The sequence below is a fragment of the Dermacentor albipictus genome, chromosome 8 (assembly GCF_038994185.2).
Source record: "Dermacentor albipictus isolate Rhodes 1998 colony chromosome 8, USDA_Dalb.pri_finalv2, whole genome shotgun sequence".
Taxonomy (NCBI): domain Eukaryota; kingdom Metazoa; phylum Arthropoda; class Arachnida; order Ixodida; family Ixodidae; genus Dermacentor; species Dermacentor albipictus.
The window spans coordinates 4,755,565-4,780,582 of record NC_091828.1 but is presented as its reverse complement, the minus strand read 5'-3'; the positions used below and the strand labels follow the sequence as shown (position 1 = coordinate 4,780,582).

Below are 25,018 nucleotides of genomic sequence, written 5' to 3'. Positions count from 1 at the left end.
ATTAGCACATGACCGGAGTAGTTGAAGATGTATGGGAGAGGCCTTTGCCCTGCAGTGGACGTAACCAGGCTGATGATGATGATGGTGAAGCAGTCTACAAGCTCAGGCTATAATCTGTTGAGAAGCATCAACGAGCTAGTACAATCCAGTATGGCTTGGGCAGTCTAGCTGCGTCTGAGCTGCGAGTGACTATTTGGCGTAAGAGACGACAAACCAAAGTCTGCAACGATGCTCACGGTAGTTCCCCTCAAGTTGGTTCAACCTGCTCGACGGAAGACGTCAGACCTTGACTCACGGGAAACCCAGCGCAGCAATCGCATCCACCGCATCGAAATCGGCTTGCAAGCGTTCTTGGGGAAAGCTCTGTCGTCGACTACACGCTTTAAGGATTCGCTGCTGCTGCCCAGCCATGCGTATGCCATCCTTTGTTTTTTTTAACCCTATTCAGTGAACCGCCATTAAGTGTATTCTTGTGTAGTGTTAGTTTTTATATGCACTGTTAATTGTTCGTTCTATTTCCTTTGTCGTCATCATTGATTGATATTGGGTGCATGTGTGTTAGTGTTTGTGTTTATTTTAATTTATTTATTGCGGTCAATCAATGAATGATTTTTTTTTCTTTCTTTCTCCCTACTCTGACCTCTTCACTGGGTTAGCTTGAGTACAGAACAACCGACCGCCTTCTATACTCCGTCGACAACTTCGGGCCGACCGAGAACGGGTGACAGGCCGTGACATAAACACATGCTCTGAGCCACCTTCAAAGTGGCGTGCAAGACAACAGCAGTAGCAGCGTAAAAGTCAAAGGACGAGGCAAGGAAAGCTTCGCTTTAAAAGGAATTGCCCAGCGGGTGGACATTTGTCTTGCTTAGTTTCTTGCACTAGATTCACTGAACTCCGTCGCATTGTACGGCGGCGTAAAGAACACTGCTGCTTCAACTGTGTGCTGGGCTCGGAGGAAAGCCATGATGAATGTCTGACAGTTATTAGCTCCACTTCTGCTACGTAAATGTGCACCCAAGGCATAAAACGGGGTTATGTTTGCATTCCGCCCCCATAAAACGCATTGTCACAGTGGCAAATCGAACCCACGGCTTCGTGCTCAGGAGCAGACGTTCATAGCCAGTGAACCGTCCTTCACGTTTCCTTATATGTAGATAACACCTTTTGACGAGTGGCACTTGTGTACGAGAGACGATAGTGGCCCTTGTGGTAAACTCTGATGCATACTAAAAAAAGTACGTTCCACTGTGTCTTCTTACATTTCTTGTACTTCTGTGTGTTGCACTGGTTGAACACAACGAAAACAGAAATACGCCCGACAAGTTATGTTCTTTCACTGCCATTGCTTTTTGCCTTTGTAGTGTGCGGAGTATGGCAAAATTGCATGTGTGACTAGAATGAAACAGCAATTGAGACAAGTAGTTGACGTATCATTAGATTATTACTAATTAATTTTCGTGCCAAGCCTGTTGACAGTTTTGCTGTCGCACAATAAAGGGCTGCTTTTCCCCTGTTGCAGTCAAGGCATTGAATCTGGCAGACTTGGTGGAGTGGCTATTTTTGAGCGTGCATTTAGTCGGATCAAGTGACTCTTTATGTATAGCAGGAGAATTGAGCCAGGCCATCACGCTCGAAGGCCAACAAAAAATGTAAGAATTTCGCTGAAAGCGTAGACAACCTCTGGTGCAATTATTGTTCATCTAAAGAATGTTTTATAGCTTGAACTCCATGACGCAAAGTGTACACGCCTTCTGATGTCTTGGACGTGGTATTTAAACTTTGTGGTCGACGCTCCAAAGCTTATATGGCATTGTCGCAATCGCAGAACCCAGGACCATTCTGAGGTTCAACCATCAGTCCACGCCTGCAGAAAAAAAAGAAGCAAAAACACACTTCAGGGACTCAACCATCTATACTAACATCCTGATAACGTCTATACTAACATCCATTTACATCGGAGTCTTCACTCGAACTCCGAACATAGTGCTATATTGCAGTTGCGACTGCTGTACGCAACCGCAAAAATACGAGGGCGACGATTGTTATGGTACAAGAGGGCGACGCGGCAATTGCGCTCGAAGGGATGGTGAAGCTTAATGAAGATGACAATGGAGTGAAGGTATTACGAAGACTACGACGGCATCGCGGTCGGTATAACATGAAAATGATGATGGCATAAAGAAACACAATGGCGAAGGAATCAAGGGCAAAGGAAGTGAAATCAACCTGCAAGTGTGCAAGCTTGGGTAAGTTGGTAAAGATTGTTTTGATGACACCGACACCGCACACATACTTTTCAATGCGATTAGCATTCTTAGGGTTATTGCATGTTTTTTCCAGAGGCTCACTGTCTCTGTTTGTTTCCCTTAGAACCTGGGTCATTCAGTAGGTCATGTTGAAATGGGTGGGGCATCTGGCTACTGTGCTGAGGGAACAGGGTCTGAACCAGCTTTCGGACAAACTTGGGTCACTTGGTATGTGGCCGTCCGTATCTATGTGCCCCTTTTCAACGAACCCTTTTGACTTCACTTTGGTCACTGGAAATGTGACACTGCGCATGTGTTACTAGGTATGCACCATTCACCTATAATATAATTTGCCCCTGACTTGGAGCATTGCGCATATGACATTTGATTTGAAGTGCTCTTCAATGAATTTCTTCGACGCCAACTGAGTCACTGGGTGTGTGCCAGTAAATGTGTTTGCTCTCCGCTGAGTCTCTCTGACGCATCCGAGACATTTTCTGTGGTTACCTTAAGGCGCAAAGAAATGAAACCATACGTCATCAGAATTAAATTCTTTAAATTCAAATTCTTTATTTCTGCCTTGTACAAATACACACAGCGGAGGCGCAGAAAAAGCTGTCAGAAACAGCTTGACAAAGCCGCAGCCCCCTTTCGCTTGGCAGTGGCTTCACAGCAAGGCTTTTAAAACAAAGGTAATTGCAGTCTAATAACACTTATACATAATGAACAAATACAAAAGAAAACATAACAAAATTATACAATATTTAGACAATATTCACCACAAAGAAGAACAGAACCTACATGGTAACATACATAGTACGCAAAGCACCGTTTGACGCACTGAAAAGATCAAAATTATTATGTACATAAGCATTTAAGAGGGAAGGAAGAGTGAATTGTAGGCGTTCTCTACCGGAATTTATTCGAGGGGTTGGCACTACCCAATTTTCCGTATGTCTTGTCTTGTAGGTCGCTTCTCGGGTACGTAAATCAGCAAGGTAACGTATGTGGTTCACGTTTCTCCGTGTTTCCAGTTAAACCGAAAACTTAAGCGGTATTTGTACAAGTTGTGGATCTTCAGCACATTACTTTGCAGAAGAGATCCGCGCTCGGTGAGCCCCAGGGGACATTGTGAACATGACGAAGGAACTTCTTCTGCACAATGTAGATGCGCTGAAGACAGGTAATTGTGGCTGTGCCCCATACTAAATGGCAATAGTTTAAATAGGAGTAAAAAAGTGAATTATAGAGGAGTAATTTTACTTGCCGTGGAAGAACGTATCTGAGCCGGCCTACGATCCCAGTTATTTGAGCCAGTTTTGTTGTGATATGGTCCACATGATTTTCCTAAGACATACAGGAGGAGAAAACTACTCCGAGACATTTAAATGGCTCAACGACATCTATACGTCGTGAATTCAGCTTAATCTCGAGGGGCGAGGGAACTGGCCTATTTTTAGGGCGGAATATGACAGTTTGTGTCTTCTCTTCAATTATACGCATGCACTTGGATTCAGACCATTTTTGTAATTCGTTCATAGTGTCATTGCATTCTTGAACAAGAAGATCTAAATCATTTCCAGCAAGAAAGATGCTAGTGTCGTCAGCGTAGATAACAAATTTAGCAGTGGAGTTAATGTTGGAGATATAATTAAGGTACATATTAAATAGTAACGGTCCCAATATACTGCCCAGTGGGACGCCAGAAGTAACAGATTTTAGTTCAGATTTCATATTGTCTGTGCAGACAGCCTGTTTTCTATGGGATAAATATGATTTAAGAAGCGTTTGAGCCTGTCCCCGAAAACCATAACCCTCTAAGTTATTTAGCAGTATGGTGTGGTTCACTACGTCGAATGCCTTCGAGAAGTCCACGAAAACACCAATAACGAAGGCTTTCTTTTCAAACTGTGTTAGTATGTATTCCTTTTGTTCAAGTAGCGCTGATTCGGCAGATTTATTTTTAAAAAACCGAAATTGATTCGGTGACAGAAGGTCATGCTTACTTATAAAATTCGACAGCCTAGTATATAGAACTTTCTCAAAAGCTTTTCAGAAGATTGGGAGTATAGATACTGGTCTATACTTTCCTAAATCATGGCGGTCTCCTTTCTTATACAGAACCGTTACTTTGGCTATTTGCATTTTATCAGGAAATGTGCTGGTAGCTAAGCATAAGTTAAATATATCTGCAATAACAGGTGCAATAACTCCTACAACATGCTTCACAGGCCTTACTTGAATTCCGTCAATGTCATAGCTACGGCTGTTATTAAGGTTTTGTATTACTGATATAACTTCTGTTGTAACCGGGTTCAGAAATATCGTTTCATTATTGTAAGAATTAATGTATTTATTGGAATCACGTGGCGGGTTGCTATGAGCTAGGGTTGTAAAAAAGTTGTTGTGCTAGCTCTTCTCCAGATATATCTTTATTATCTAGTTTTAGCGTACTTCGGGCAGCTTGTCGTTATTCACGTCTCAGTAGAAAATTTAATGTTGACCACAGCAAATCGTGTCGAGCATTTCTAACTCCAAGTAATTTAGCGTAGTATTCCGCGCGTGCCTGTGCATCACAGATATTCACCTACGAGTAGACCACTGATTTGAAGGACTCATAATAATCTAGAACTCTGAGTCCTCATTTCTTCTATATGAAAAAGAAGCTTACCATCACAACAGATGTCTTCAGATTTTTCTCCGCAAAATCGCGGCGTGCGTCTGCCAGAGCGATGCGCCCCCTCTCTCAGGCACTGTTCCTCGGCCTTCTAAGCTATAGCTCTGCTGTAAGGGTTAGCGCCAGTACGGACAACCACCGTGTGCTCCAGTCTGTGCTAGTCCAAGCTTTGCGTATATGGGCTGGCCTACCCAGGTGTGCATCCAGGGCAGCAATAATAGCCATCACTTGTGAACATTCAACTCGGTGCTTTAAGAATGCACGTAAGACATTTCGCCCGACTTCCATTGTGGGGATGCGCGACTCTCACGCGTCCCCTGATATTTTTCCCGCATAGCGCGTCTCCTGCGATCCCGCTTCGCCGCGTGGCCTGCGTGATGTCCGCGGCGGTCGATGTGGTTGAAGCGCAGTCCGAGAGATGGCGCGAGTGTTGCGCTGCTAACGCCGCCGACAGGTGGGGTTACTTGGGCACCGGGGAGACAAGGGCTGGCTCTTTTCCCGACGGGTCGGCGCGCGGCGTGGACCTCCCGCGCGCGCGCGGCGACCCATGTTTCTGCGAGACCGCCTCGCGTGGCCGCCTTCGAACGCGTCACCGTTGGCGTGACCGAACACGCGAACGACCAGGCGTTGGGATCCAGCATGGGGCGAACATATTCGCTCGCTTCCGGTCGCGGTGAGTTGGACTTCTAGATTTGTTCCGCGCCAATCGGCATGTTCTTGTGGATAGCAACTCGCCTAGCAGGCATTGATCTATGAAAGGTGCAATAAATGCCCTTGTGATTGTTTGCATAACTGTGTTGTCGTTCCTTTGTCCCAAGAGCACGGGAGGAGAACCCCACATCTGGCTGCCCAACGTGGGACTCTTGCGGCATCGGACGATAGTTTTAACAGTGTTGCTTCGTTTGAGACCTTTGCTTGAACCAAAGCGTAGGCCTAGCGTGAATTTTGATCTCTAGCGTCGGCGGCGTGCTTTCTTGAGCGAGGTGACGGTGGCTGTAGTGTGTTTGAACATGTCAACATGCTAAGCCTTTTCGCAAATGTTTTTTTTTAATGACCTTTGTCGGTACGAGAGCCACGTGGTCTGCATCCTGGGAGAGCGAGGCATAGCGCCCGCGGAGCATATTGGCAGGCCTGAAGCGAGTGAGTACGGAAGCCTCGTGGGTGGTCCGAATTTCTTATGTAAATAGCTTCTTCTATCTCTTTGACTCTGATGAAATCGCGGCTCTGGGAGCCGGGTGGCCGCGGGCCACGGGTGCCACTACAGGCTGACTGCGGCCTGGCACCGGGCGCTCCGACACCGTCTGGGACGGTGGGCGCCGTCAACTAGGATGCTGTGAGCACCGAGCGGAGTAGGACCACCTCACAGAGCTGACGTCTCCTCGCGGCTGCCTGTGTTGCGCCCATTTTGTTTGTTGGATGCCGGTTGTTGTCAGAGTAGCGACGCTTTAGGCCTAAGGCTTTACGAAGCTGCCTGTCGCACATGGAGGCACACAGCCCGGTGGACCATGGCGTTGAGGTGTTGCACTATGCGTCCCTCATTCTAGTTAGCCTCGCACGAATTGAAATTACTCATTCGACTCAAGAAAGCGAGTTTCGTTCACGTGAAGTTAGCATCTGAGTAGCTGCCCGATCTTTTGCTAGCCGAGTTGAACATCGTACCACGTGGGTGATGCGCATGCAGAATTCCTCTCCCTTGCACTACTTCAGTGTTTGTTGAGTGTACGCAGCGTGATTGGAGTCACACCTGGCTTGCTGTCATCTGCACATCGCCTGCGCTGCTGCCCCGGACTACGATCGAGCCACCCCGGGCGATGGTGATGCTGTGGCCAGTTCGGCGCAGCGATTTCGGCGGCCTCCTGTATCCAGCTCACAACCCTCGGCGGCGGACAAAAGAGCCGGCGGTCACCGACAGCTACGGCGGCTCTTGCCAGCAGGGCGCGTCGGCGCGAGCGACGCTTGCTCGTACCGACTACCGACGCTTGCTCGTACCGACTACCGACGCTTGCTCGTACCGAGTACCGACGCTTGCTCGTACCGACGTACCGACCTGTCCTGGAATCGTGCCGTCGAGTCTACAAAGCTGCTGCTGTGACCGGCGGACGCCAGCGGTGTACCCGGGGACAATGTCGGCTCGCATGCAATGGACAGCGTGTGGACATTTCCGCAGTGCGGCCACTGTTGCATGTACTATCTTGTTCGCGAAGCACGGGTTAATGTTAGACCGTGTAACATGTTTCGCCGGAATATACAGTGATGTAAGGTTGGGGGGATGTGGGGATGCGCGACTCTCGCGCGTCCCCTGATGTTTTTCTCGCATAGTGCGTCTACTGTAATCACGCTTCGCCGCGTGGCCTGCGTGACGTCCGCGGCGGTCGATGTGGTTGAAGCGCATGCCGAGAGATCGCGCGAGTGTTGCGCTGCTAACGCCGCCGACAGGCGGGGTTACTTGGGCACCGGGGAGACAAGGGCTTGCTCGTTTCCCGATGGGTCGGCGCGCGGCGTGGACCTCCCGCGCGCGCGCGGCGACCCATCTTTCTGCGAGACCGCCTCGCGTGGCCGCCTTCGAACGCGTCACCGTTGGCGTGACCGAACACGCGAACGACCAGGCGTTAGGATCCAGCATGGGGCGAACATTTTCGCTCGCTTCCGGTCGCGGTGAGTCGGACTTCTAGATTTGTCGTGCGCCCAGCGGCATGGTCTTGTGGATAGCAACTCGGCTAGCAGGCATTGATCTATGAAAGGTGCAATAAATGCCCTTGTGATTGTTTGCACAACTGCGTTGTCGTTCCTTTGTCCCAAGAGCACGGGAGGAGACTCCCACACCATCGCATAAGATCGCCTCCCTTCCTGCCTCTAGATCTCGCCCACCGTTCAGCGGGATTGTCGCTGCCAATCGTGGAACTATACCATCGAACCCATGCCTTCCATATGATTATTTCTGTCACTGTGGTGCTTCCAACCAATCCATGCCATTTTTATCATTTTCGGCGTCAACAAGAAAATGGAGATCTCATCTTTTGCCCCAAAGCAATACGTACTTTTCATCCTGCATGAGAGGCAATAAGAAAGCGTCCTCGTTCGCTAAGATGGTTCCGTTTCCTCCAGAAGGTCAGCTGGAGCAATGGTAATACCCGAGAAATCTGTCATCATTCAATTCAAGACGTCTCACATTGCAGCAGCGATGGCTGCAGAACCAGCAGCGATAAGTCCTGTTCTGGAGCTTATTGGCCGCGAATCATCACAGCCGTGGTTCATCTTTTGTGACTCGAAGGCAACTCTCCAATGTTTGCAGGCCCTGCTCTAATATGAATATAACCTGCATGTTGTTGTAGACATCTGCCTTCTTCACCATCACGCATTCGACAAGGGGCATAACATAATGTTATGGCGGATACCGGGTCACTACCGAATTTCTGGCTGTGAGAGTGCGGGTGACGCTGCTCGATGCGCCTATGACGGTGGCCACTGTCTACGACTACCTCTGTAGAGAACAAATGCAGCCAGAAGGCTTGGCTGGCTCACGCGTAAACACTTACAAACGCTCTGTGAACACGAGTACGTTTACCAACACACGTCTCCGCAAATTGTATCCATGCCTGTATCTCCGTCCAAATGGAAGCAACATTTCTTTGGCACCTGTGGCTCGGCCTGGCCTACACGAACGCCCTATTCCTGAACCAGTTTCATTTTTTTTTCTCGCAGCTGGACCTTTTAGGCATCAGATAAATTTTCACAATTTGCTAGATTCAGCATTTTTTGTATTTAGAATTCCGTGTAGTACAATAAATACACACAGCTAGCTATAAGTTCATGCACATGCTACCGAAATGTGCGACTTCTTCACTAACCACACCGGGTAACCTTAGGGAAACGTCAACACAAAAATGCTTCTGTGTTTCTTGCGCCTTTGAAGTTATCCTTTTTATTGTAATGGGCACTTTCTTTCTTTTCTCAAGTTTAATGTACTGATGCTGTTTAATTTACAGTTTTGCTCAAGATTATCTTTCAGAAAAATAATTGCCCACATGACTTAAAATACAGAGAAAGAAATTATTTGTCAGAACCAAAACCTTCGGAATCTTGGTCATCAAGTGCGACTGTTCGAGTTGTGTAGGAAGACAGCCCGTTACATTGGAAGATGCCAGCATGAAAGGCTTGCGTCCAAGATGAGAACCGACGAAAAAAATAGTGACTTTCTTAGAGGCTTGCTTTGTAAGGGTGGGACAGAAAATCAGGCCAAGTACCTCCTTTACAGACTACAGGTGATGGTGAAATAAATTCAACATGTACATGGTGAAGCATAACTGCGAGTCGGCCTAGTTGGAACAGACTCATTTTTTGTATTTGTTCTTTTAAACAATTTTTAAATTGTTTGCCCGCAAAAAATTTTCGAAAAATGTACAAGGTGTGGGAGGGTGGGCCGGAAGCAGTGGGTGCCACCATGGCAAAAACTCGCACCTAAATATTACAAGATGGTGCCCTGGCTCTGATGCCGTAAAATGCAAGCACGGAATTCTCACTGAAAAATAGTGCAAAGAACGGCAAGTCTCCCAGATCACATGCACTTTACGCAAGGCAATGACACAAAATATTGTTTCCTTGTGAGTTTTTTTAGGCAGTGGTATAGTTACGGTACAAGGACTCAATCCCTTGAATGACGCCAATAATTATTTACAAGACCTCTTATGCGACTCATTCAAACTATCGCACCAAGTGCAGTGCGATTTCAACTGCGAAAAAACAGACTTTCCGATCACTCAAATTATAGGTGGTGGTCACTGGGCGCGACTAACAACTAAAGGACGCGCCTTCAGCCCGGCGCGGGGGTTGACGACCATAAAATCAGCTCGTTGTCTAAAGCTGTCATAGTGGCCCTTCCAAACGTGTACTCTCATGGAAACACAGCATAGCCCGCTCACCCCTTTAGTCCCGGCGAGTACTGAATGCAGTGCTTTCTGCCTCGTATTCATAGTGTCTGTACACGTCCGTGATGTTTGGCACTACAATACTGCCATATCAGGTTTCAGGGAGATGAATAGTCCTGTTTTCTCTCGCCTGAAGCCGTGGTATGCTTGACACACGTTTAGAACTCGGCAGCATTAAGAAACTTCCTCTTGTGCGCACAAGCGAATCAGGCTCCATAGCATTATTACTGGGCCAGTAGCTACTGAATCAAGAAACCAGACAAATGTTTTTTCCGTACTCCGTTAGGACAATGATAAATTATCTTTTTCTGACCAACCATCACGTGCGCGGACAGATTACGTAAGGCATCTGAGAGATTTTCAAAGCCAGTTATCCTTGATCACAGTGAGTGAAAGTGTTACCAGGGCTGTGCTTCGTGTCATTCCTTAACCGCGAGATATCGGATTCTGTGTGCCACGGTAAGTGACGTATGTAGAGATAGTGTCTCTGAGCAACAAACCATTGAGGTGCCGCGCACCACCACCATAAAAAAGTCACGAAACTGGATCAAATAACCTTACACCCGAATATTTATACTATCAAAGTTAAACTACTGTAACTTTTCGATGGGTTACATCGATGCACACCATTTTATTGAGTAAATTTGGACCCTTTGCTTTTCTAGTGCTTTTCGAGTCTGATAGAAAAACTAGAAAATGGCGTTTCTTTACTCCAAAGCCCCCTTTTGATGAGTCCCTACATATGAGCAAAAGTACCTAATTCCCTTCATAGTTGTTCATGGCTAACTCAGTGATGCTTCAGTTCAGTAAATATTGATTTGGGGCTAGTATGAATAGCGGAATTGCAATAGAGAAATGGAGAGAGAAAGTGAACAAACATTTATTTTCAATACCTATTTCCAGGTCTGAGTTCAAGGGTAGCACATACCCTGAAGATGACGTGCACAGACGAGAATGCGCTAAACGAGTAGCAGGGGGGTGGGGGAGGCTTACTCGTTTGTCCTCGTGTTTATGCCGTGTTTCTGCCATACTTCTACAGCACTGTATTCTAATTACGGTGTAGTAAATTGGTGGGCTAGTTGGTGCAGCATTTTGTGCAAAGGTGTGTGGCAAATTGGTACAGGAGATAAGTAGAACTCGAACGCAGTGCCGTTTCAGGAGTGTTACGCAGTACGCGGCGAGGTCCTCGCTAAGCTTAGTTTGCGCTAGCAATCAACCAATAACGATAGCTCGGAACGCACGAGAGCTGCAGACAATAAAATATCGAGATGAAGCCCCGTATTTCAGCTCGAGCGCAACCTGCGCACACCGCCTGCTCTTTTCAAACACAGAAGAGTGGGCAATGTTAGCGCCAGCGTCGCTTATTGTTCTCAACCCAATAGTATCATCATCATCAGCCAATTTTAGTACAGTGCAAAACCCGCTCCACCTAATTTTCTGCCGTCCTCGACAGCACTTCCCGTCCCTTGGCACCCATTCTGTAACTCCAATGGTCCACCTTTGCTCTTCACATTACATGGCTGGCCCCGCTCAATTGTTTCTCTTAGCGCCAATCATAATATCAGCTACCCTGTTTGCACACTGATCCACACCGCTCTCTTCCTGTGTCCTTACATTAGGTCCAGAATTTTTCGTTCTAGCGCTCTTTGCACAGTCCTTAACTTGTTTTTTTTTTATTGCGATGAAGGCTTGCCCTTAAGGCATAATTGTTGGAGCGTATATGTATATTATATGTGTGCTGTGAGGCCTGTGTTGTGTATGAATTGAAGCAGTGTTTTGTGAAATCTGTTATCATGTATCCAGCGGTCATAGCTGGTTGTCACACTGTAGCGGAGGCCGGCTTGCAGTAGGAGACGCGAGCGTTCCGATTGTAAACCCGTACATGTCCATATTAGGTGGTATGCATCTGATTCCACCACAGGAACGGAGCAGTATGGACACGTAGCACCCAGTGGTAAATGCGACCAGTTCCACCTTGAGACAACAGCCGGTGTAAGGGCCACCCCGGCCCGAAGCCTCCTAAGCACAACTTCCTCCGTCCTAGTAAGGTCAAGGGGGAGGGAGCAGACACACGGTGGGATAAGAGCGCGTGTGTCCTGCCGGAGAACATTTTTACGGGCTCGCAGAGAGTTACGGGGTTGGGGTGGGAGGGGAATAGGTGGAGGACCAGGATTAGGAGGGCAGTGTGCCTGCTGGTCAGCAGCAATGTTGTGAGGGTTCGCTGAATGGCCTTGAATCCAGTGTACCTTGACGCAAGTAGCTGTCTTACTATTCATAGTGTGTATTCTCTCGCAGATTTCCATCGCCTTATCGACCTTCTTGAGTTCCTGAATAGCCGCTAAAGAATCCGTGAAGATGTCTAGTTGCTTGATGGTAGGCAGCTTAGATGTCGCATCTTGCATAGCGTCGTGGATGGCTTGAAGTTCCATTACTAGAGCGCTGGCTTCCGTAGATAAATAGCGCTGGTGGCCGCTGATGAAATTATGCGTTGTACTCAGGAATGATGTCCTTCCGACATCTGGGAGAATGGCAGCATCCGTATAGACTTTGCAGGTGTTAACGCATGATGCATCGACGATGTTGTGTTCGTCAATAGTACCTGTTGTATCGCTGCGTCGTAACTTCGTTGGCTTATTAGTTGTGATGCTGGTGAATTCCCAGGGAGGCATTGGACAGGGCTGATTGTCAATCCGAGAGCCGCGGTGAAAATGAGCATGCAGCGCAGCGACAGCCGGAAGAAGTTGCTTTTTTATTTCACGTGCTTTTTCACGTTGCAAAATTAGCTCTGCAATTGTGTTGAGCTGGGCATGTTCCTGTAGGGCTGGTATCGGAGTGATGCGGGGCAGTGCTGTGATTGTGCGCATAGCATCGCGATTCATCGTCTCCAACTGTGCTAGCTGTGCCAACGTCAGCCGTTGAAATTGTGCTTGATATAAAATTCGTGGCTGCAAGACTGCACGCACCAACCGTCGAGCTACGTCAGTACGAGCTCCAGCTGCTTTTGCTGCAATGCGACGAATAAGGTGAAGTGTTTTTGTCGAACTCTGTCTGGTTTTACGGAGCCAGTGTGCACCACTGCCGGATTGGTGAATATCGAGACCCAGTATGCGGACCTCAGAAGCCTCAGGGATTGTCACTGCGCCGAGTCTAAATGTAAAGGGGTGCTGCGTGATTCTTGTGCATCCTTTCTTGTTGGCCACCACAACATAGCTTGATTTTTGGGCGGAAATGTCCAATCCTGCTTTCCGAGCGTAGTTGTTCAGCATATCAAGGGCTTCTTGAAGCTGTTGTGTTTGTCTAGATATATCTTTATGCACGGACCACAAAGTGACGTCATCTGCATAGATTAAGAACCTCACATCTGGAATCCGATGTAGTTGCCAGGCTAGAGGTATTAGAGCAACGTTGAAGAGAAGAGGAGCCAGAACCGAACCTTGTGGGACTCCTCTGTTCGATGTGAAGTATCCTCCTTGCCTTCCATCTACTCTAATCGCAAATGTGCGATTCTGAAGGAATGAGTAGATGAATCTTATCACCCGTGGTGGAAGTCCCAGGTCGATGAGGTTGGATATAATGATTTCATGGTCTATATTGTCATAAGCTTTCGTTATGTCTGTTGCTACTACCGTGCGCACAGCGTGACTGTGTGGAGAAACCTGTAAAACATCGTCTGATAAGATAGAAAGTCCGTCTTCAGTTCCCAAGTAAGAACGGAATCCAATTTGAGCAGGATGATATTTATCGTGGCGTTCAAGCCACCAGGAAACTCGTGTGGCCAGCATCGTTTCAGCGAGTTTGCAGACAGTTGAGGTTAGTGAAATTGGGCGTAAAGATTGCAGGCTATTTGGAGACTTTCCTGGTTTCGGAATCGCGACAACAATTGAGTGCTTCCAATCAGGTGGAACGTTTCCAGTCTCCCATACTTTATTAATAGCCTGAAGAAGTGCGTCGAGAGCTGCTCCTTCCATGTTCTTGAAAACCTCATAAGGAATACCATCGGGACCAGGTGTTGTTCGTTGCTTCGAAGTTTCAATCACCGCTATTAGTTCGGCCATGGTGAAAGGGCTGGATATATCGGATATGGAAGTTGTGTCAGACTCATCAATTTCGGGGCAGTTTATAGGTGACGCTTGATCGTATTTCGGGAAAAACGCTCTAGCAGCGTGTTCTGCAAATTGATGCGGCGAACTCTGCATCGCTAACCTAATGCTCGCTGCAGGGTCAGGTTGCTTATGACCGCGTTCCATTGACCGGAACGTGCGCCAAAGTGCTCTGTTTCCAATGCCCGATCCAAGATTCTCGCACCACTCATACCATCGTCGTCGAGAAAGTTGCTTTTCGTGCTGACGCGCGTTCGCCGCTATATAGTTAGCACGTGCACGGCTACCTGGTGCATCGGGATTTCTCGACGCATACAATTCTGCCTGACGTCGCTTTGCCCAAAGTTGCAAAAGGGTGAGGTCCGGTTGAGGTTGTTCCTCGTCAACTGTGGTTACAGTGGTGTTCCTCCGTAGCAGTTCTTTCAAAGCGGGAAGAATTTCTGAGGGCTCTGAGGGTACTTTATCAGTCGATGATTCCCGAAACTTATCCCAATGCGTGACTGTTACTCGTCGTCGAATTTTCTTTATGCACGTTCTGTGCAAACCAATTATTATTGGCATATGATCACTGCCCCATGTATCTGGTTCCACCCGCCACTGCGGCATTCCAGGACCCAACCACCACGTGAGGTCTGGGGCGTTTGTTCTAGATACTGCGGGTACAGTACAGGTAGCCACAGCATGATGGTTCAGCAGTGTAAAAGTGGCATCGCTCATGATGTTTTTAACTTGGTATCCTCTTCGGGAGTTGTACTTGTACCCCCATTCTGTATGTGGGGCATTGAAGTCTCCACCCACGAGAATAGGAATTCCCGGGTACGTAAACCGGAGATGGGCTATCCACCCCAAGTTCAAACGTGTGCGCTGCGGTCTGGCGTAGAATGACACTAGAATGACAGGAACTTGTTTTCGAGCGTCCTTAAATTCCTTATGCCACATCCATAAGTTAGCACCGGTAGAATGCAACGATTGTACACTTTTCTTTTCTACTAAAGTAGTAAGCTTTCAGTAAGGATCTGGTAATACATGCCTTATGCATTCCAACCCATTTTTATTCTTTTGTAAATTTTCTTCGCATGGTCGGTGTCCGCTGTGAGTAGCTGACCGAGGTAAACGCGCAGAGTCTAGAGGCTAACTGTTTATCATGGATTCTTGTTTTCTTTCCAGGCTTTTGAGCATTACATTTATATTCTGCATACTGATCTTCCATCCTGGTCTTGTACTCTCTGTGTTAATGCCCTCAATCATTCGTTGCAATTCATCTTCAGTGTTGGTGAATAACACAATGTTATCTGCAAACCAAATGTTGCAGGGATATTCGCCGTTGATCAATCTTGCTACGCCTTCCCAGTCTAATCGCTTGAATACGTCGTCTGAGCATGTAGTGAATAGCGTTGGAGATATTGTGTCTCCTTGCCGAACTCTTTTCTTGATAGGTAATTTTCTACTTTTCTTGTGGAAAACCAAGTTGCCTGTGAAATCTTCGTAGATATTTACGCTTGATTCACGTATGCCTTCTGAACGCTTTGATTACGCAACAACTCCAAAACTGCTGGTATCTCTACTGAATCAAATGCTTTACCGTAATCTCTGTAAGCCACATAAAGAGGTTGATTGTACTCTCCAGATTTCTCAATTACACGATTGATGGCGTAGATGTGATCATCTTCTATTGCCGCGTATCCCTGACGCATGCCTTGCAAGACCATTTCAACTTCATCGATTTAGTTATGTATGGAGGGTCTGCAACCTGTTCAACACTACTTCGAATGAAGGTAGCGTGACGGCTCTGGGCACTGTATAGTTCAGCATCGAATTATTTTGCTGATTTGACCATATCGTTGAAATTTCTTATGAAATTGGATTTTCTTTCTGGTGAATTCGCATCACTTTACGATCACGAAACAAATCGAGCAGCTTTAGCTAACTTTGTACAATCGAAACATTTTTTTTTACTATACACTTGTACCCAAAGTGCACTTTGTATTTATCACTTTACTGCCTAAATGTTCTATGAATTTATCATGAAGTTGTAATCCCTACCTAATGCTGTATAATGAAAAGTCTTTGTACTTACACGCTATAACTGCTTCTATTTGTCTCTTTTTCTATGAATAAATAAATATATAAGAAAATCAGTTTTGACAGTTCAGCGAATTCTATCAGATGTCCTTAGTGGACATTTTCACGCTTTGTCGTTTTTTGTTAGGTCTTTTGTTATATGGGAGAGTTCACCTAATTGTTGCCTTGATGCCTTGACTCCCACTTCACTTGCTGTTTGTGAAATTCGCCTAGTTGTGGTTTCCTTCATTAGATCTGTGTTATCTTCATTGTTAGGCTATAAAACTGCATATTTGTTATGGAGAACCAGCCTGATTTTGCATGCATTAATTAATAATGCCTCCAGGTTGGTCTGTTTCTTATTGACTTATTTTGCTATTTCTCTATTCAGTGGAGAAATCCTAGACCTACCAACCTATGGCCGCTGCCATTTAGCCAGTCTGACACACACAACCTGCAATATGCTGGGATCGACAGAGACTATGAGGTCTATTTCTCTTCTGGTTTCTGCATTAGGGCTTTTCCAGGTCCAATTCTTGATCTTCCTCAACAAGGTATTCGTTATCTGGAGCATATTTGTTTTCCATGAATTCTACCAACATCTCTACTCTAGTGCTCCTGGGTTCGATGCAGTAGTTGCCAATTGCTTGTTTCGCAGCTTACGTTTTGCCCACTTTTGCAGTGATTTCGCCCATGTCTACAGTGTTTGTGTTAACAGCTTTGCCTTTGCTAGTTCAGCATCTTCATAAAACGTTTCTATATCTTCTTCACCGTGACGCAAGGTCGTAGGATAGTCGATAGTCTTGCATGACCTTTATTCTATATCCCTTATTTAGCTTTATTTCAAGGACTGCTACCCTCTCATTAAAGCTATAGATATCATCAATATTTCCGACTATGTCCTTATGGATTATAGATTTTACCCTTTATTTTCTCTGATCTGGAAGCCTGTGCAGTAGATGATGTGGTCGTTGGTCAGCACTGTATAAGCCTCATGAGTTATTCTAATCTTGGTAAGGCGAATAATATCTCAGGCAATGCGTGATATTTCCTCAAGGAGCCCTTCTAAGATAGCCCGAATCGAGAGAATTCGCGTATTAAACATTGCTGGCTACAGTTTCTAGTTGCCACCTGTCTACATCCATGGATTCTTAGCACCCTCTGCCACGTCACAGGTCCGACCACCGCTTGGTTAGGTGCTCCGCAGCCGTTGGGGACTAAGGGCCATGGGTTATTGCAAGAGTCATGAGGGATGTAGTGGCCGAATGCTGCACAAGGGAAGGAAATTCCTTTTCTTGTGAGGGAGTGTTTTGTTGAAGCTTAGTGGGCCTTTTACTTTTTTTGCAGTTGGAGTGGTATAGCCCCACTGGCTTCCCGCAATGTTTTCTTCTCGGTGTCAGGTGCGACTCAATACCTGAAAATGTAGTGGACTGGACGAGGATTCGAACTAACGACCTTCGCATCAGAGGCCCGATGTTCTACCTCTGCTCCACGTCACCACCACCGAAACATCATAACCACCAACAACAACAACGCAATATCACAGAATATTGACAGTCACTTTAGCATATGACACAGAGGGTGAAGGCCAAAGTCTGCGAGCTCAAGATACATTGAATATCTTACTTGACATTCTACGTTCCAGTGCAAACCAGCCGTGGTTGCTTAGTGGCTATAGTGCTGGGCTGCTAACTCGAGGTCGCGGGATTGAATCCCGGCCATGGGGGCCGTATGTTGAAAAGGGCAAAATGCGAAAACCTCGTATAGATAGATTCAGGTGCACGTTAATAACCCCAGGGCGTTCAAATGGCTGGAGTTTCCTACTACGGCGTGCCTCCTAATCAGATAGTGGTTTAGGCATGCAAAACCCCTAATTAAATTATTTATTCGAATACAACACTGTGGCGGCTTGGGCTAATCGCTACATACTCGGCAGCGCAACAGCGCGAAAAGACGATGGAGAAGAAAGGGCACACACAGCTGCGGTCGAGCGTGTTCCCCTTGTCCTTCTTTTGGTGCTGTTGCCCTGTCATTCGATTGTGTTCTTCGTTTTTATTACTTGTTTTCTCCCACAAACTGTCGTAGGTTCGAGCGCCTTAATTGACTATTAGCCCCGAGAATTAGGAGTGGCGCCCTCTCGCGAGTGACGTCACGGCCAGGACGCCGCTCGCTGCGGCTCGCTCGGCTGCCGCGCGCGCTCGTTCCCTTCGTGTATGCTTGGGGTATGGTTGGCTCGAGCCGTACGTATTGAAGAATACGTCGACTTCTTTCAGCTGCCATACCTTAACCACAGTTTCTTCTTCAAAAGCGTGTGAGTCGAGGAACTTTGCGGCTTGGATATCGCAAGCTAAGTAGCGTTAAAGGGGTCTACTAGGTTTTCCAATGCATATATGCGCCGTATCTATTGGTAAATTTTGACTAAAAAAAGAATATCTGCAAATTCAACGCGCGAAGTTGTGTATGATGCTTCGCTAAACATTTAACATTCCTTTAGTATTTAGCTATGAGAGGCGTTGCATTTTACGTGGAAGAAAAATTTGGTAATTGGCGTCAACATGTTATCTGATTTTAGAAAGACACTGCCCAGCGAAGCTCTCACCATGATTCCTATTACTCTGGTGTGTTGTTCTATTCAAATATGGCGATTCATTAATGCGTAAAAAAATAGTTAGGCGCGCATTTCTTATGAAAAAATTTGCTGCTACTTTCATCCCCCTCTGAAACAGGCCTCCAAAAAACGAATTGCTCATGGCTGCTAACACGGCGGCGTGTCATGTAGAGTATTTACATAGTTAATTCACAAACACCATAGTAGCAATCACCTGAGAGAAAAGTTTCGCTGTTAAGATCGAGAGCCACTCAATTGAAAGTGATGAAATGTTTCATAGTGGCCCTCAGTAGCCTTTATCGACAATATGGCACACCCCTGATCACGTAACGGTAGTAATCGACTGTCCGTATTGTGAGGCACGCTATGTTCGCGAAACCCATCAGTTCACTGCAACTTCGAATTAAAACCATAAAGCATGTTTTTTACAGCGCCAACTGGAATGACTAAAGTATTCTCGGGCTACTACACCGCAGCTTAGATTTCCTGTATACAAAAGGAAAATTCAAGCACCTTCTGTCTCACCATGTCTCGATCCAGCGTTATTCAATTATACAAACGGATAACTATTCGCTTCGTCGGTGCATAAAAGAGAACCTTGCAAGCAAATTAAGTTTGCTCCAATCCAATCGCAAACATTGATATAGGAAGCACCACAAGCCTTGCATATACTTTCACTTGATATCTGAGCCTCCACCGGGGGAATTTCGATATCTTCAATATGTCCCATACTACTAATCATTGACGCTTCGACTTCTTTCTGGCTGCAGCTATGCGATCCAGCAGGCATACTTCACTAAAGAAATTGGGCCGAGCAGCCTGTGTCAGTTCGCCAAACAGATTCGTCATGTATATTCCTCAAGGAGCAAGCACCAGTAAATTTCTCAATTGAGTTTGATTTGATTTATTAATTTCCATTTACACACACACATGTACAGAGGAGTGGTAAGTGGAGGTGGATGAGGGAAAAAAGTCGCACAGACGCGGCTTGAGGTAACCTCACCCCCTTAGGTACAATATGGCTGCATGGGTAACACATCAAGCGCCATATAAATTACATTTATATAGTGGCCATAAAACATTGCAGTTATACAATATATGAAAGAACAGTGAAATATTTCCACAATAACAATGCAAAACACACTGCGGCATTGAAATAAATAAATAATATACACTTGGTAATATAGACAATAAAAGAGGAACATAACTTACATTATTAATCATTAACAAACGCGCCCTAAAGAGGTGAGTTGAACGTGTAACACAGAAAAGGAAATATATATTGGTACATTCCTATTTGTACTCTCTAAATAGCTGTAAGCCTTCATTAACTTTACTTCAAATTTCCGCCGCCTAAAAAAAATAAACACGTGAAGAACCGCCTAATGTTGACAGGCAGTTAAAGAAGCAAGTGAGGCGTGTAGAATCTAAGCTCCAGTATTAGTTAAGTCCCCGTGCTACTGACGAGTGTTTCTGTGAGGAAATGCAAAAATTCGATATTATACCATGAACTACTCGTCGTGAGCAAACCTATTTTAGCGGAATAAAATCAACGTAACTGCTGTAGAAGTCATATATAGCCAGCTTTGTGACATACTTGTTGCACCGCGGCAGGTATGGTATCATAACTGGATTCCTATAGGCTATGCTTTTGCGATTGTCTATCCGCGCATGAAAAACGCGCAATGGGCTGGTCTGCGTCGCTTCGGCTGGCACTGTAGCGTTGCCTTCGAGAGCTGCATTGTTGTCTAAGAAATTAGCTCTTTGAATAAATGTTTACAAAGGAAGACGTCGTAAAAATATATTTGAGACGACCACCATGAATATACAAGCAGAGAGAACGAGGTCGAACAAACGAAAACACCGCAGAAAGCGCCCGGACAACGCCCGAACTGTAGCAGACGACAGGCGCGAGTCCGTGCCCTGACGTCACGCGAGCGGCGCTCGCAGCGCCGCTCGTGTTCGTTTTCGGTGCTAATATCTTAATTACCTGTGCCTTAACTTTCAGCTAATTAACACCAAAGATCATGGATTCCAGTGCACGAAATAATTCTATATTATTTAAATGTACCATAATTAACTCCGCTTTAATACTAAGGTCGTGGGTTCGACTTCCACCTAAGCTAGATGGTTCGACTCCCACCGAATGTCGTGGGTTTGAGTGCCTGAATTAAGTCTAGCTTACTTACCTTTGCCTTTTGGGGGGCATGATGCGCAGCATCGGAGCCAGCTGGCAAAGAAGAGGATGACGAACGCGTGAGGTGTGGTATGAGCGCGTCTGCGCAAAGCGCGCTCACATGACTTTCGTTACTACAGGCCGCGTTTTGCAGACCATTGGGAGTATGGGACAAAGATTTTCGCAATACCCTGTTTGTCTCACTATGTAGATACACGCTGCGCGCAAGCCGCTGGCCGCACCCTTCTCGTGCGTTTCACGCGTGTCTCCCCTTTCAGACGTTGTCTGTCTATGCACCTTCCAAAGGGCCATAGCAGGCCATTGCAGTGCAGGCCATAGCCTTCACTCGCGGTACAATGCAAAATGTAACATATTGCAGACTATTGCAAAGCCCATTCAGCACACGTGTTGCATATTATGAAGTGCTTATCAACTACAAGGAAGCACCCTATAGAAAGACAAGAGACAACATTCCTTATCTTACTGGCACACGTAACAACACATTGGGCGTAACGACAAATCAGTGAAAGAAGTTGCCAACGGTTGGACCATGTGACTCCTTTTTCGGCCACCTGTGAGGCGACGCCAAAGTGATGGTAACCCAGGAGTAAATCTAAGTAGCCAACGAGACTACACGCGTGTCAATGCCTAAATTTCGTGCCATGATTCCATTCGCTCATACCATCTGAGGCCAGGCCTCGCGAAGAACCCGAACTTTGCCCAACTCGGCCGCTCCTGCACAGCACTGTCATTCAAGTACCTTCCACAATAAATTGATCGATCCTCTTTCACCCAAAATTAAGGATTCTACCTTCTCATCCTGCAGCGATGCTCTTCCAGCCTGGGGGCCGCTTCTTCCACGCTATTCACCGAAGCTGGACTCCACAGCCGTTCGGCTGCCGCCGAAGCGCGGGGCCTGCGAGAGAATGCAATGAACGGAATTCGCACGTTCAGGGTAAATCAAGGAAAAGAGGAAGCAAAGAGCAAGGCTTAACCTCTTTACTTTTTCGGCGCCTAGCTGCGGCCTTTCAAGAGGCGAAAGATGACAAGGTACAGGGATTCTTTTTTGCCTGGAGCAATGTTAATTGCAATGCCATGTTTTATGGTGTATCTGAAAATATGTGCCTCCCCTGGGCAGCAGTTATTCATTTTCTCAATTCCATTTCTGCTAACATTATTCAAGTATTGCTTAAACAGAATCCAAGCTTTACCCCGCCTGTTAGTAAAGACGCTGAAGGTTTGCTCTCTCCCATTCCACAGAATGAAATGGCAGACCCGCTTTTCTGGATAGATACAACCTAGCACTTATATTTGTCATCAAAGATGAAACTAGAGTACCTGAGACCAGACGCTGGTCCAAGGTGCTATAGAAAATAAATGGGTTTATCTCTAAGTGCACATAACTGCTTACATAGACACAAGCTCGGTGACGCCACACAGGTGGGCACAAAGGGACATATGAGCAACCTGTGCTTTGCTTCGAATCTACTGATTCCTACTGATCGCCTACGTATGATCCCGGTGCCACAAAGGCTTGCCTACGCACAACAAAGTGAGCGGTCCTTAAGGGGATGCTAGCGATTTGCCGACACAGTGCAGACTTTTACGGAGCTTTAAAGTTTCGGCTTCAAGCTTACTTTTGTCTCCTGGGATAGCGGTTTTTTATGTCGAAAGGCTGGGCATGTGGACAATGAATACCTCGGCAATAAGCGATATACCTTAAAGCAAATAGCTTTGTGGGCTATTTCACCCATATTCAAGGGGGTGGGGGGGGGGGTCGTTTATGTCAGCACATCATCTGCCTCTTCCAACGCGCTGGTGCTAAGGGTGCATACTCTCGCGCAACCGCGTAACAAGGCGCGTACTTCCCGGAACGGCATTTATTGGAGCCCATAGACATGCATATGCTCTTACAGGCACATTGCCTTTGAAGGTTTATGTGCTGTGACAGAGGGCTCTGGATGGACAACTCTTTTCCATAGTGAACCTTTGCACTCTACCCTCACCGGTGACCAGAGAGGAAGGCAGTCGCCTTTCACGCCAGCGCTCTCTCCGCTGTATACAACCTTTAAGGCAAATCAGCATATGTACATAGCCATCTGTATTAGCGCCATTTGTGTGCTGGTTAGCGGGCCAAATCTCTACGGAAATACTAAATTACAAATCAAATGTCTCCCTTTCTTCTGTCCCTTTTCCAGAAATGTATTTTGCGCCACAAAGTATACCTAGGAAATCTAAGCACCAACTTGCCCAAGAAGTCCTTATGGGAGGGGCTTTTGCTCTGCAGTGGGCATAACCAAGATTATGATGATGATGCTGCTGCTGCTGCTGATGATGATGATGATGATGGCTGTTTTAGACGATAACATACTCGTCAGAGCCAGGCTTGCGTTGCGCGAGAAACGCACCAAGGCTCACGCCATTTGCATTTTGTGTACCTCCGTAGGCTCCCGGGGATCGTAGTGCCGGAGTATCGGAGGATATGTGAGCGATTTGCGTAGTGTATGGATTGCCTCATCACATTCGGGAGACCTGTTAGGCATGTTGGTGTCAACGGCGAGAAGGCGCGTCAAAGGAGCAATAATGGTCACGAAATTACGCACAAAGCGATGAAAATAAGAACAAAGACCGATGAAGCTCCGGAGGTTCCTGAGCGACGTCGGCTTATCGAATTCAGCGGCAGCTTGAAGGATCGCAGGATCAGGGAGGACGCCGTCTTTGGATACAACGTGGCCCAATATTGTGAAGGTGCGAACTGCAAAGCGACACTTTTTGATATTCTACTGAAGACTACCGTTTTTAAGACATGTCAAAATTTGGTGGAGACAAGAGAGGTGCGTCGAGAAATCTGAAGGAAACATGACGATGTCATCAAGACATATGCTATATTTTATACCCCGAAGTATGGTACCCATCACGTGCTCGAAAGTTTTGGATGCATAGCAGAGTCCGAATGACATGAGGGTAAATATTTATTGCCCATTGGTGGTGACAAACACTGTCTTAGGATGATCGCGTGCGGCCATGGGAACTTGCCAGTGACCAGATCTCAGGCTTAATGACGTAAGGCCGCGCAGAACTTGGCGTCCTAAGTACTCGGCACCCTGTAAACTATCAAGTGCATTGTCAATTCGCGGTAAGGGGTAGATGTCCTTTCGTGTTACTTTGTTAAGACGGCAGTAATTGACTCAGAATCGTATAGAGGACATCCTGTTTGTGCGCTAGCACAACTGATGAAGACCGCGGACATTGTGATGGTTGAACGACGCCACGTTCGAGCATCTCATTCACTTGGTCGTTGATTGCACGACACTCCGCCGCTGACACTTGATAAGGGCATTGTCTTAGGGGAGGCTGAGACCCGGTGTCGATGTGGTGGGAAACACTGTCCGCAATCGTTGCGCAAGCGGCGAATAGAAGCGGTACAGGTTTGCGGTGATGAAAAGTAGATAAGGGCGTGATCAGCACGTGGTCGTCGGGCACTGATGGACAAAACGAAGGCACCGCTATCGAGATGGTTTGTGACAGATCAGTATTGGCGGCAAGAATAATCTTTAAGGGGCGAGAGAGGCGGCCGGCTGAGTGTTGTTAAGGACAGACAGGGCGACTTCTGCGCGGGCGCAGTCAATGAGGGCACTACGGCGCGAGAGAAACTCCCATCCCAGGATGAGATCATGAGAGCAGGAAAGCAGAATTTAATCGTGTAAAGTACGTCCTGAATAACGATCCTAGTGGTGCATGCGGCTGAAGGTTCAACGGGCTCCGTGGTGGCAGTAGGAAGTACAAGGCCAGAAAGTGATATGGTGACCTTCCTGATCTTACGGTAGAGTCTCTTGTATGACAGAAATGGCAGCGGCCGTGTCGACAAGTGCGAATGTAACGACCCGTTCAAGGTGTATTTCTATAATGTTTTGCGACGATAGCGGAGGTCTTGGGAATTTCTACAAGGGCGCAGTTCATGCCTCCGAAGCTGCAGCACTTAGTTTCCCTCGTTAGAAGGCTTGCGACCAAGCATCGGCGATATCGCACAGCGGTGCTCTGACGGTGAACAGCGGCTGCTGAATTTATTACGACCGGTTCAGTAGTTCGGCGACGGGTTCAAATCAGCATCCTGGTGGGCTTCAGGTATGTATGGATCAACAGCGACGTGCAGACGTGGCAGGCGGCGGCGACAAAGCACGCCACATGTCCCGCGAGACCACAGGAAAAGCATATCGGCCGA

General features: G+C 46.7%; 1 protein-coding gene across 3 annotated transcripts in view; it reads right to left on the bottom strand.

Moving 5' to 3' along the window:
- Window positions 1–1,687: 1,687 nt before the first annotated feature.
- Window positions 1,688–25,018, bottom strand: part of LOC135910447 (beta-hexosaminidase subunit alpha-like) — a 274,956-nt gene continuing 251,625 nt past the window's right edge. For all 3 annotated transcript variants that reach the window (XM_065442484.1, XM_065442483.1, XM_065442485.1), the window contains 2 exons: window positions 21,608–21,712; window positions 1,688–1,867 (listed from right to left, as the gene is read on the bottom strand). In XM_065442484.1, coding sequence (XP_065298556.1) covers window positions 1,804–1,867; window positions 21,608–21,712 — 169 coding nt within the window. In that variant the 3' untranslated portion in view covers window positions 1,688–1,803. The remainder of the gene's footprint in view (window positions 1,868–21,607; window positions 21,713–25,018) is intronic.